At 35.8% G+C, this 14,467-nt stretch overlaps 1 protein-coding gene across 1 annotated transcript in view; it reads left to right on the forward strand.

Moving 5' to 3' along the window:
* ENPEP (glutamyl aminopeptidase) overlaps positions 1 to 14,467 on the forward strand; it is a 105,049-nt gene that overhangs the window by 71,031 nt on the left and 19,551 nt on the right. The window contains exons 11-13 of the mRNA XM_082462775.1: positions 3,559 to 3,638; positions 13,407 to 13,543; positions 13,671 to 13,726. Coding sequence (XP_082318901.1) covers positions 3,559 to 3,638; positions 13,407 to 13,543; positions 13,671 to 13,726 — 273 coding nt within the window. The remainder of the gene's footprint in view (positions 1 to 3,558; positions 3,639 to 13,406; positions 13,544 to 13,670; positions 13,727 to 14,467) is intronic.

The raw sequence follows: 14,467 nt of genomic DNA on the forward strand, positions 1-14,467 counted from the left end.
GATATCTTGCTGGAATGCAGGTTCTGAAAATTAATAGTTCACGCCAAAACAAAGGAAAATTTGAGGTCTTAGACCCAATGAAATCAGTCAGGGAGTGTCTGTATTTCCTTCTTTATCTTTATTTTGGAGAGGAAAGATTATGATGGAGAAAACTTCTTTGTTTTTCACTCTTTCCTCTTCATAATATATGAATGATTTGAAACTTAGATCTGACTTGTTATCAGGTGATAATTCAATTACATGAATCAACATAATTTCTGTGATCATTCTGTTAACCATAAACTGTTTTTTACAGTTACTGTTTTATGTTCTAGCAAATCAGATTGGCCATATTTAACACTGCTATTTAATAGTGTTTGCACATATAAAATTTAAAAAATATGTTTCTTTCTTGAGAAACAAACTTCCATTGGGAAAGCTTCACAGTAGTTGTTCCCTTCTCTCATTCATATCCACTGATTTGTTAAGCCAGAGACACAGCCAACACTGCTTTAAACCTGTGGGGTTACATTTTTAAAGACTACTCCTGGGTTATAGATTCCTCTCCACACAAACAAATTTATTACCAAGGGAACTAAACATATCAACAGGTCTAAAATCACTTTTAAAGTTATAATAAATCTTTAAATTGTATTCATCAAGATTTAGAACATGGAACCATACTAACACTTACACTGTTCTCTAATTTTTTTTTAGTTTTAACCTTCAGAGACTTTAAAAAATTTTTAGATTCATAGATGCATGATTTTTAGTGATCATTTATCATAAAGTCAATCTACTTGTTCCCTTTTTTTAAAAAAAAGTTACAAATTATATATGCATAGGAAAATAAACCTAGAAAAGATGGGCTATCCTCTTGAGAACATTTCTTAAAAATTTGTAGTGGCTCTTGAACAAATAAGAGACAGAAAGACATTATATAGAAAATTATCATTCCTTATTTTTCCATTTTATTAAAAAGTTAGATCATAATATAATCTAATTATAGATTAGATTATATGGGACCTAATGCCCCCAGAAAGGAATTAGTTTTTTCTCCAACCCTAGTGTTCACCTGCTCTCTGTTCAGGTATATTCCTATCTGGTAGACAATGTTAAGTTGTATTATAAACTAAATGGCCTCTTCCCTTTTCTCACTGCTTAAATATTCCAATATTAGGGAATTCTTACTGACAAGAAACTTTTTATAATCTAAATGGCCCACACATTTGTAAGTTACTGTTTTACACTATGGCCTCAACCATCTCTTAGAAATGGGCCAGTTTCACATCTCCATCGGGGAGAGTTCTCTATGGGACAAGTTTACGTGTCTTTGGCAGTCCAGTGAATGTAAACCGGTGGAAGAATGGTAGTAGGTATGTCATGTTGGGGCAAAGTCAGTTTCCTTAGTGAAAATTAGATTGGCCATATTTATACTGCCAGAAACTGTTATATTGTTAGATATTTTAAAAGTGAATTATACCTTTAAAAAATGAAATCTGATACTCTTGAATTTTAGAAAACATATAGGAAACTCTATCATTTCATTTATGTAATTTCTATTTTTTGACATTTTGTACTCTCCAATCTATAATTTTACTCAGATTAGATCCTGTAAGTGGTTCCAAAACTACAAAATTAGATAGCCTCAACCCTCCATCCTTTTTTGTCTTATGATGCTCTTACAGACCTCAGAGTAATATTTTTTACATGACCTTAGCAGTATATCTTATGCCTACTCTTAGGCACAGCCTAGTCCCAGAGACCGTGTCCTAGAGGGGATAGTGGAAATGTGAAATCCTAACTGCTCATATAGTGTATCGAGACACTCCGTACTCTGTTGTTTCAGTCGGGTTGGCATTGGGGAAAGGTGAGGAGGAATGAAATGTTAGTCTACATGGCAACACCACATCAGCAGAGCAGTGAAAGAGTGCAATCTGTAGGTAGAATGTGACTTTCAAAAAATGCTTCTTTGTCTATCTGTCGAGAAGCTCTGGCAATATTACTAGTCTATCTATACTACAGACAGACTTTACTAGACTACAAGTACTAGTCTAGTAAAGGGATCGTTCTTAGGTTGGCTTCGCTAAAATCAGACCCTGAGGTGATCATTCAAGTGAAAGTGACTCATTAGGAAGCCTAGGAAAGGCTGGTAGGGGGATTGGGAAGAGGGATATCAAGCAGCAAAGGTGCAACAACTAACAGGTTCTGTCCAGGGTGACTACCCTGCAGGGAAGTTCTAGAGACAGTGCTTCAGTGTGGTCCTGCGGATGGGGCAAAGAACATTTTCATGCCCATCCATCATTGGCTAAGGGCTGCATCCAAGGATGTAAACTTCCAGGAACTTCTAGCTTTCCTTGCTCAGGCAGCCAGAGGGCAGTCCTCTAACAGAGAGACCCAGGTGCTGGCTGTTGGCAGGGAAAGCACGATGGAATCCAGGGTGTACAAAAATGACAAAGAAATTCAAGGGGATCAGGGTGGAGCACTGACAATGTCTCCTATAGGATCCAAGAAACGATTTATGTATTGGTTCTATGAAACTTACAGCCAAAAACATTCCACTGCAATAAACTCCTTCAAGAGAGCTAGTAAAAGTTCAATCTATAAAACATTTCACTAGTTAGACAACAAAGGATTACTTCTTTCATGTAGATGGCAAATATATATTCTCCCTGAATTACATAAATTTTATTATAACTTGAAAGGGAGAAATATCATTCCCCCATTCTCTGTTAGGGACTTGAATGATCACAGATGAAGAAAAACAAGGCCAACTTTGAGTTGAAACCTAAACCCAAACACAGATTCATCTTTTCTCTAGATCTCCTGTGTTTTCTGACTGGTAAGATATGACATGAGAACAATCTAAAAGACATTTAAGACCTCTTTTATGAGATTTCAAGACTAAAATGTTAAGTATATATTGTGTCAAAGTACAAAGCTAACCTCCTCCCCCTGCTCCATGAGAAAATACTAAGAAGCTAAAAAGAACACGAAAACCCCCTGAAACATGCTTGCCTGGTGATTTTTCTTTGCAACACACTGGTTCACATGATTGTAAACAGGAGATATTTAAAGAGCATGAGAAGCTTTAAGGGATGATGGTGGTGGTGTCATTTCAACATAATTTCTAAAAGGCGTTATTTCCTTCACAGCATTTTAATATTGTCTTCTGAATTCTAAACATGTATTGTGTTCCTTGACAGAAACTAGAGCATATTAAAGTCTGTGCAAGTATGTATGTGAATGCTCAATTTTATATGTGTTATATTTATGCAATATCTTTATTCCAAAGCCTCAAGGCATTTTTACTGAAATAATCTTCTTCATCCTTAGCTAATTTTTTGATACAAAGTTCCAAATTTTAGAGATTTATAAAAATTGAAAGCAATTACACAGCCTATCTTTACCACAAAAGAGTACTGTATTAACTGTATTAATTGTATACTATACACTGGACAATTGCTTATGAGGAAAATATGCTTGTCTATTGCTTTTTATGCTTGTCTGTTTTTACTTTGGAAATGTTTTTATTTATTAGTGATAAAAGTTAAAATTTTTCTTTTTAAAAAAATTTAGTTACACATGGAATATTCCAGTTAAATGGACTGAAAATAATGAATCAAGGATTACATTCTACAATAGGTCAGAAACAAGAGGTAAATATCAATTGATTTATTTCTTCTTTGAATTAATGTACTACATTAAATGAATATAAGTGTAAAGAAACAACAATACAGATGGAACTTATGATGTAAACTTCAGCGAAAAGAAACCTCTTAAATAATTAACTGGTGAGCCAAAATCCTTATCTATAATAATGAGAACTTTTTTACCTTAAGAAATTCTTTGTAATGATTTACCATGACTGGTACAATAATAAATACCCATATCCAAAGGAGAAGGGTCAGATACCCAACCACTGGAAGATCAATGTATCAATTTTCGTCCTTTCTTTGCTCTCTTCCTTCTTTCCTCGCTTCTCTTTTTCCTTCCTACTTTGTTCCTTCTCTTTTCCTTTCTTCTTTTTAAATATCAGATAAGCCACCGAATTTCTTAGAATGTTATGTAACAAGCCTGATTTTTAAAATGCTGCCATTAAATTAGACCTATCATTTTTTCAACTAGCATGACATTAGAATCTTCAATGACTCCAAATCATTTTTTCTAAACTGTCAAGTTGTCACCAGTAGCTCAAGGCACTACCTATATCTATATCCATCCATCTAACCATCTCCCTAAGCGAATGACTTGGCACTTGCCTGTGTTAAAATTCAGCTGTGACTGTTCTGCTCACTTAAATCAACTAGAAATATATTTCTGTATTCTGTCTCCATTGATTTGTCTTTTCCTTTCTTGAAAAATTTTAGAGTTACATAAAAACATGGGAGACCTTATCACATGTTCTCTACTACAGATCGCTGAAAAAATAATAAGACAGGTTTTAGCAACCATCCCAGAAGAATCTTGCTTTTTATACTTTTGCTATTGTGCTTGTTTTGTGTTTCAAAATCACTTCTTATCTAAGACAAATGAGACTCTTCTTCATCCCTTCCCATAAGGACTTGGTTTCAGAATAGCATTTGGCATGGACCTTCCCCCATGGCTTCTCAGGGATAAAAGTAGATCACCTACCCTCTATTTACATATGCCTATTTGCTCCTGTAAGATATTCTAAAATAGTAATTAATTTCCTCTGGCAAGTAAGTTTTTACACTATTTCCAGTAGATTTTTTTAAAAAAACAACTTTATTGAGATATAATTCACATACTAGGAAATTCCCCCATTTAAAGTGTGCAATCCAATGGTTTTTATTACATTCACAAACACTTGTAACCATCATCACAGTAAATTTTAGAGCATTTCAATCACCTCAAAAAGAAACTCCATACCCTTTAGCTATCAACTCCTCTATTCTCCTATAACCCCAGCCCTAAGCAACCACTAATCTACTTTCTGTCTGCATAGATTTGGCTATTTTGGACATTTCATATAAATGGAACGATACATGCAGCATTTTGTGATAGCTTCTTTCACCTAACATAACGTTTTCAAGTTCATCCATGTCATAGCATGTATCAGTACTTCATTCTTTTTTATTGCCAAATTATATTCACATCATACTGATATTACCTTTTGTAATACCATATTGATATTACAAAGGTAGTATCATATTGGTACTACCTTTTGTTTATCTGTTCATCAGTTGATGGGCATATGAATTGTTTCTGCCTTTTGGCTGTTATGAATAATATTGCTATAAACATTTGTGTACAAGGTTTTATGTGGCTCCGATATAGTTTTTTCAGCTTTGGGTTTTTACTTTTACTATAAATTATTTTGTGAGTGTTAATTTTTACTATAAACTCTACCAGCTTTGCTAGAGTCGAGGTAAGACCCCTTTCTGTTGCCTTTACAACAAAACTTTCTTTTGGTCATTTAGGCTAACCTTAACTGATGTAGTCAGCAATTTCTCTTGAATTCTTCTAGAATACCCAGATCAATGCCATTTTGTCTTAGTATTTTATATAGGATAATTTTGTGTTTGAGTACCAAGCTCTATCTTTTGTGAGTCGTCTTCTGACCATTTTCTTACTCAAGTACATTACTCAAGCCAAAGGAAAATGGAGAAGGCAGAAAAAAAGTTTAAAAAATGTGCAGTAGCACCGATAAAAGGCATAATGAGGCTAGGATTCCCTTGGGAGGTTTTCAGTGGATCTGGTTTAAATATTACTACATATTTTCCCCATTGGTCACCATTGGTTAACTGAGGGTTGGGGGAATGTCTGGGAAGCTGCTTGATTTGCTGTTTACAAATTTAAAAGCATGAGTAATTTATATACACTAACACAATGTACCTAGCATTTTCATGAAATGAGGTTTCCACAAAAGTAAATTTTCCAGATAACTAAAGCTTATTCAAGTGCTTGGTAAAATAGATTTCAGGAGTTAACAATAAACATTCTTCTTGTATGTATTATGTACTTATTAGACAGACTATTTGAATAATGAATTAAATAATTAATTTCATTAATTAATTCTTTCAAACAAGTATTTACTGAGAACTAACTTATGGGCCAAACACAGGGATAGGTATGGAGATAATGCTGGGGGGGGGAAAAAACCCACAATCCTTACCTTGTGGTACACTGTCTAGGGAGGGTGTGGACAAGTCAGGCAAACATAATACCATGTCGTAAGGGCCTGGTGTGGTAACAGCCAAAGGCACTCGCAGGAGAAGCACCAGCGGAGATTTAGGGGTTGAGGAAAGTTACTAAAGAAAGGGACATCTAGTCTGAGAGTTAGCGGGGGGCGGGGGGGGTCTAAAGGTAGAGTTTAAGTGGATGACAGGATTGACTGAGTGTAGACTGAAATAATGCTACAGACAGAAAATGCTAGTATGAAAGTGAGAAAGCAAAGGGCTCTTAGGGCAACCTCTATCCCTCTGTCATTACATTTAAGACATTTTTTGCTGTAACTATTGACTTTATCTGTCTCTCCCCTCTCTGTAGAATATTCCTTGAGAAATGGAGCTTATTTTTTGTTGTTGTGGGGTTGTTCTATATCTCCAGCAGGTACCTAGTAACTGTTTATTGAATGAATGAATGAATGAAGTGGCTCTAATGTTCACAGAGCTCTGATGACAAACCTATCTTTATCTGCAACTTCAGAATCATGACTGGTCACTTAGCCAGAAGCAAACTTAGACATCTCTTCCTACTTCAAAGTGCCTGCTCCATTTTTAGGCTATGCAATAAGTTCCTGTTTCCTGTTTGGGGACATCTTCAGCTCTCAGCTCAGAGCACAGATGACAACATGTCCTGAGTGTACTGAATGGGCAATCAGCTCAGGTTACCAGCCCCACCTCCCTCTTCTCGGTTTCTTTGGTGATTCATCAGTTAGAAATTTCCCAGGCAAGAGTGGGACTTCCCCTAAGGTCGTTTATTTACAGTTGTGTCACACACGATATTTTAAACATGAAAACAATTAAACAGGTACTTTATAACAAAAGAAGAGGATCTCCACCTCAGATGCTTCTCTGGCTATTCTAACCTACCCTGAATAATCTCTCCTCTCATTGTTGAGAGTATATTTTATGCTATTAGTTTCATCAATCCTTATTCTTAGTATTATTCCTTAGATTTTAAGCAGCAGCATGGTTATTTAAGATTCATATGCTTTGTCTTTTCTTTTTAAAGTAAATTATAAGCTCTTTGAAGATACGAATTACACATCATACTCCTTGTCTCCTGCTCCCCTATTCCCAACAAGGTTCTGTGTGTATCCTAAGAGTTACTAAGAGTTCAGGAAGTCCTTGCTTAATGAAGGTTTGTTTGCCTGCAGACTGCTGTGCTTCTAGAGGCTGACTGTGTATAGTAATGCCTCTATCTTTAGCATCAGCTACTATTTTGGCTATTGTCAGTGCATCTACATTTAGTAGTATACCACCTTTTTGTTTTTAATCTGCTGCTTTCTAACATTTAGAAGACTTGTAAGATTATCACATGATATCAGGCAACCAATCTTGCTAAAATATAGTATTTAAAAATAGGGATTTGGGACTTCCCTGGTGGCACAGTGGTTAAGAATCTGCCTGCCAGTGCAGGGGACATGGGTTCAATTCCTGCTCCGGGAAGATCCCACATGCTGCAGAGCAACTAAGCCCGTGCGCCACAACTACTGAGCCTGCGCTCTAGAGCCCGCAAGCCACAATTACTGAGCCCACAAGGCACAACTACTGAAGCTGGCACGCCTAGAGCCTGTGATCCGCAACAAAGAGAAGCCACCGCAATGAGAAGGCTGTGCACTGCAATGAAGAGTAGTAGCCCCCAGTCGCCGCAAATAGAGAAAGCCCATGCGCTGCAACGAAGACCCAACACAGCCAAAAAATAAATTCATTAATTAAAAAGATAAAAAAATTTTTAATTGCTTTAAAAAATATTTATTAAAAAATAAATAAATAAAAATAAAATTAAAATAGGGATTCATAAGCACATAGGGTCTAAAAGATAGTTTAGGGTATAGGAGGTGGAATAGATTTTGTGATGACTGTTTTCATAACTCTTTCAGATTGAGGATGTATTCTGGATGGTTTAGATAACCAAATTCTGACTATCATATAAATAAGATATTACTAAAATTTGATGGTAGTTATATTTAAATATTTCATATCAAAATAATGATAGGCATATATTTTTTAATTTAATGGCAAATGGGGGGGGGAGAGAGAGAGAGAAACTTTCTTCATTCCTCCAAACTGAGCCTCATGGAATGTTTGAATTTTGATTGAATCATTATGGATTCCGTTTTGCAGATTCAGAAGCTCAGTTTGTTTAATCCAGCCCTGGTCAACCAAGTCTCAGAAATCTTATTCATGTGAACCATACACATAAGAATGCTAATTTGTTAATTTACACAAATAAAAACATACTGGCCAAGGTGAAACAGAATATTCACTTCAGCTAATTAGATATCTCTTCCAGGAAGAAAATTTACTTAATAAGGGTAAATAGAGAGTTGGGGTATATTAATTATTTTAAAGATGTCATAAGCTGTGATTGTTTTGTATATATACTGCATTAACTAGGGGAGTCTAATTATTGCATTGAGAGGCTATCAGGAGTGGCTTCATGCAATAAAAACTTCTTATTCATGCAACACTCCAATGGAGGTGTTCCTGACCTACCATCTCTCCTAGGGAGCTCACTCTCAGATAATGACTTAGAATTCCTGGCTTTTTCTTTCTCATGGCTCCACCTCCTCCCTCCCCTCGACCCAATCTTGGACTTCTCTGCTGGATCTTTTTTTCTTTTTTTTTTTTAAACTTTTTATTTTATATTGGATTATAGCCGATTAACAATGTTGCAATAGTTTCAGGTGCACAGCAAAGTAATTCAGCCATACATATACATGTATCCATTGTCCCCCAGACTCCTCTCCCATCCAGGCTGCCACATAACACTGAGCAGAGTTCCCTGTGCTTTATAGTAGGTCCTTGTTGGTTATCCTTTTTAAATAATTCTCTGCTGAATCTTTTGCATCTGATCAGAATTCAGAGGAAGATAATGGAGGGACCAGACCTAGAAATGCATCTATTATTTCTCCCCACACTTTATGTCTCGGTGTCAATCATATGTTGCCACCTAACTGCAAGGGAGGCTAATAAATATAGTCTAGCTATGTACCCAGGAGGAAAAGGGAACAGTATGGTAAACAACCAACAGGTTGCTCCATATACACTGTTCTCTATAAGAGCAGACCTGTCAAATGATCTGGAACACATGTACCAGCTAAGTTGGGCACCTGCTTTCCTAGGCAGACTAGGTACACATGAACAGATCTTCACTATCCAACTCTCCTTTGCAATTATTTCTTCGCAATCACCAAAACCATTGCCTATGATAATCCTTCATCACGATAGTCAGATTGCATTTTTCCCCGATTCCTACTTATTATACATTACATATTAATCCTACATCTTTCTTTTCAGGGAGATTCTCTAGGCTACTTGCTGAGATTTAGATGGGACTCCATAATTATTACTAACACAATCATTAATACTTCCTTGAATAGGTAATTTGTTGAAAACATTGTCACAAATGGATAAACAATCCATTTTTACAATGGATCATGTTAGTCTTCGTTTCAGAGATTGAACTTTTCTTCCTTGACCCCAAATTCTTTTTTTTTTTTTAACTGTAACTAGTCAGAATACTAGTGGAATTTTTTAAAGATATTTTTGATGTGGGACATTTTTAAAGTCTTTATTGAATTTGTTATTGTTATTATTTCTGTTTTATGTGTTGGTTTTTTGGCCACAAGGCATGTGGGATCTTAGCTCCCTGACCAGGGATCGAACCCGCACCCCCTGCATTGGAAGGTGAAGTCTTAACCACTGGACTGCCAGGGAAGTCCCTCCAAATTCTGATAGTGCGTCCTACTTGAAAGTTTTAGGTCCCCAAATATAATTTGTAATTAGTCAAAAAATACTACTCTTGTGTATTTCAGCTGTTTTACTACTAACTGATACACAAATTTAATAAGATAGATATAAACTGTCATTTTACACAGAAAAATAACTTGCCTAAAGGATCGATGCAACACAGTATTTATGTCACCAAAGAAAAATGTTTCCTTCTCTAGAAACTTCAGGCTGTCACAAGCTGTCTAGTTGACTGAAGCTTGTTATAATTATTTATATAAAATAGTCTATTAGAGAACTATTATGCATGCTATGTTATTGAAATCTGAGTTGAAACTAGCCTATGGATGAAATTTTGAAACGATAATTATCAGACAAATAATAGAAGGAAAAAATTTTTCTAGAAAGAGCCCCTACCCAGAAAGAATTCGCTCACTACTTTTATGTGTAAAACTAGCAAGAAATAGCACAAAACAATTTATAAACTGAATGATAGAGTACTATGTGGCCATTAAATTTAAATCTTCATATATAGAAAATGAAATTGCAAAGTGCTTACAATATAATTTCAAATGAAAAGGATTAATAATAATAAACACAGTAAGGTTCCATTATGTGTATTGTGTGTTCATATGTACATATATAGGGAAGATACATACACGCACACAAGATAAAAACATGTCAACTGGTGGTGGGTAATTTCTGTATTCTTCATTATACTCTTTTTGTATTTTCCAAATACATATTTGGAGCCTAAAGAACACATACTACTGTTATAATCAGAAAATTCTTAATAGTAATTGGAGAAACAGAATGAAACATACACCCTTACTTCTATGCACCACCTGGAATAGGCATCAATATTTTAGTCCTATTTACTTCATTATGTAACTAAACAACCCAACAGTATTTTGTTGTTGACAACTGTTCCAAGAGTAGCATGAACTTGGAAAGTCTGGTAACTACTGACTTCCTGGATCTCAGCTTCCTCATCTATAAAGTGAGAAAAATCACTGTAACTCTAGACAGGCTTAACTAGGTGTACATAAAGCACACTAAAATACTGCAGTATTTGGATGGATTGCCAGGAGCTTCTCAATGTTATTTATATTTGCTTTGCTATTTATAGAACTGGCGGCATATCCCCTTTCATAATAATGGGGATGGCTACCATCTGTTGGACACATAACTATGTGACCAACACTTTACCTATGTTATTTTATTTAATCTTCACAACAGCCCTGTGAGGGATTTTTATCCCTACTTCCCTCATGATGAACTGAGACACAGAGAGGTCAAGTGATTTGGCCAAGATCACACAGCTAGTAAGTCATAGAGCAATGATTTTATCCTCAGTCTCTCAGACTGGAAAGTTCATGCTCTTTCTCCTATAACATATGGCTCTGTGCTTAAGCAAGAGGCTCTCCTCCTGATACAAACATTCAAAGTGCATGGCTGCCAAAAGATTAGCTTCCTTTCAACAACCTGTCCATGGGAGAATGACAAAGAAGATAAATACTACATGAGTGAGGTAAAGGTTTACAATTTGTCAAGAACCTACTCTGAACGTTCCTAAAGAAACTTATTGTCTTGTTGAAGAGTTTACTTACATATTACAGAAAACTACTGTGTCCTGGATATCTTCCAAACCTTGTGAATGCTTCCAAAATTTAAATCATCTTTCCTCCCAAACTGACTCATCTTCCCCTATTCTGTAAGGGCAACACCATTATTCATCCAATCATGCAAGCTATTTTTCCCTCCTCTAACTGTCCTCATCAACTCAGAAAAAGGACGGTGTTGATTTTACCAGTGATGTGTCTCTTGAACACATCACCTATTTTCATCATCTCCACATTAGTGTAAGCCCTCATTCTCTCTTGCCCTAGATTATTACAGTAGACTCTAGAATCTCCTTCCAATATCTCCTTCCCATACCACCACCAAAATTATCTTTCTAGAAACAGGCTGGAGTATATTATTTCCCTGCTTAAAAATCTTCTCTATTCTTACCATCTCTCAGAAGATGGACTTCTTGGGTTTCCCTGGTGGTGCAGTGGTTAAGAATCTGCCTGCCAATTCAGGGGACACAGGTTCGAGCCCTGCTCCGGGAAGATCCCACATGCCGCGGAGCAACTAAGCCTGTGAGCCACAACTACTGAGCCCACGTGCCACAACTACTGAAGCCCATGTGCCTAGAGCCCATGCTCTGCAACAAGAGAAGCCATCGCAATGAGAAGCCCGTGCACTGCAAAGAAGAGTGGCCCCCGCTCACCACAACTAGAGAAAGCCCGTACGCAGCAACAAAAGACCTGAGAAAGCCCGTATGCAGCAACAAAAGACCCAACGCAGCCAAAATAAATATAAATAAATAATTTTTTTAAAAAAGAAGAAAAAAAAAAAGAAGATGGACTTCTTAACACAGCTCGTGGCTCTTCACACTGAGGCCTCACTTTTACTTCCAGCCTCATCTCCTATTTTCCAATATCACATCCCACACTATCACTACGTTAAACTATTTGAAATTATTTAAATATACTAAGTATTCCCACATCATTATTTAAATTGCATATTGTCCACACAAACAAAAGAGTATATAAGTATAAAAGTACAGGATGCTAACGAACATCCTAATGTTCATTAGCTAATGCTAACAAACACTGGTCATGTCAGAGCATAACTATTATTTTAAGTGAGTAGTTTTTACTTAAAACATAAGTCTTTGTTCCTCAATGTTGAACTTCCAAAATCTATATCCTAGATCCCTATGTAAATTCTGAATGCTACTTCAGAAAGTTAATTTGGTAAATCCACTGATGAAAAAACATTGATGTAATCAATTGAAATAAGGAAGCAGAAGAAAGACTTTACAAAGATAAATAAAATAGGGAGAACGAGCATGAAATGGACTACAAAATCAAGAATGTTGTATTTGGATTTTAGTCCTATTGCAAGCCTTCTTGACATTTTAAGAGCATTACTGACCCTCAAATCATTGCTCTGCTTAGCAATCACCATTTTCATCAATTTGAATGTTGATTTTAATAAACAAAGTATTCTTTTAAATGTTTACATTTTTATCCCCTCCCCAGGCTGCCCCAGTGAATATTCTTTGTGTAGTTAATCTATCATGATTAATAAGAATATATGGATTACCCCCAAAGGGCATGGACTTCTGTCTTTAAGCATTGTTTTACTTACTGAAGGATTGACAAGCACAGAATTACTTCACCCATATGACAAGCTTCTGCCAGTAAGAAATAATAATAAGTCACAAATTACAGGACACTTATTTACATTATTTATTTCTTTTTCAGCTCACGCACTACAATGACATGTTAAAGTTAGGCAACTAAATAAGAATTAGGCTTTGGGGCTTTGGATCCAAACCAAACTTGACTCCTTGAGCTAATATTTCTTTTCTTTTTACCCTCTGGGTCTAATTTCTCTGTGTTTACAGTATGTGCAAACATGTTTCTCATTAGTGTTTATTTACTACCACAGGAATCACTTTGAACTCTCCTAATCCTAGTGGAAACACTTTTCTCAAAATAAACCCAGACCATATTGGGTTTTATCGTGTGAATTATGAAGTATCAACTTGGGAATGGATAGCTACCAATCTTTCCCTCAACCACAAGGTAAGAATAGCGATGGTTGTGAATTGTTTTCTTTTTGTTCTAAGAACAGCATCATAATGACATTAATTTTTCAACACGTTTTGTTTTAAGATTCATGTTTCTTACCTTTTTTTCTTTCTCTTCCCAGTACTTTTCTTCTGCTGATCGTGCAAGTCTTATTGATGACGCTTTTGCCTTGGCAAGGTGGGTTTTGGAATGAGATTCAATCGTTTAAAATACTGTGGATCTTGTCATAAATCTTTTTAAAAATGAATTACCACAAAGTACTAATTTATAGTTTAAAATATCCGAAGCCACTATTTACGACATTATTTTTTCATAACTTTTTTTTTAAACTAATCTGAGCCTTATAGCTAAAATATTGATATCAACTTTTAACATACACAAAAACTCACCTACCCTATTGACTTTAGGTAGGGTTTGTCTAATCAGAGTCCTTGAGCTAATTAGCAGTGACACTTGCAAATGCGCAAAAGTGTACTGTCATAATTTGATTTATTAAAAAGACAAACAGTGTGTTTCACTAACTCATCTCTGTGAGCCCAAGCCCATTGTAAGATTTTATGGTTAGAGTTGTCAAATCTTATTCAGGTCACTGCGGTAAGAAGTATGAGACATGGTGCCCTAGGATTGAATCAAGGTACTGTTTAGGAAATTTGAATTTTTTTCTCATGGCCTGAAGGTAACTTACACTTAGAAAAAAAACAACCTACACTTTGAAAAAAATAATCAACATAGATTGGGGTAATGTAAGAGTAGTAACCACAGTACCTTTGAGATATTTTTCTCAGGCAGTCTAACACTAGTAATTCAACAAATATTTTTTGAATTTCTGGCACTTTTATAGGAGCTAGCAAAGCTAACAAAGCTAGCAAAGCTTTGGTGGCTTTGTAGTGGCCTCATTTTAGACACAAGCAAGGTACT

This window comes from Balaenoptera physalus (assembly GCF_965194825.1).
Source record: "Balaenoptera physalus genome assembly, chromosome: 5".
In the NCBI taxonomy this organism is placed as follows: domain Eukaryota; kingdom Metazoa; phylum Chordata; class Mammalia; order Artiodactyla; family Balaenopteridae; genus Balaenoptera; species Balaenoptera physalus.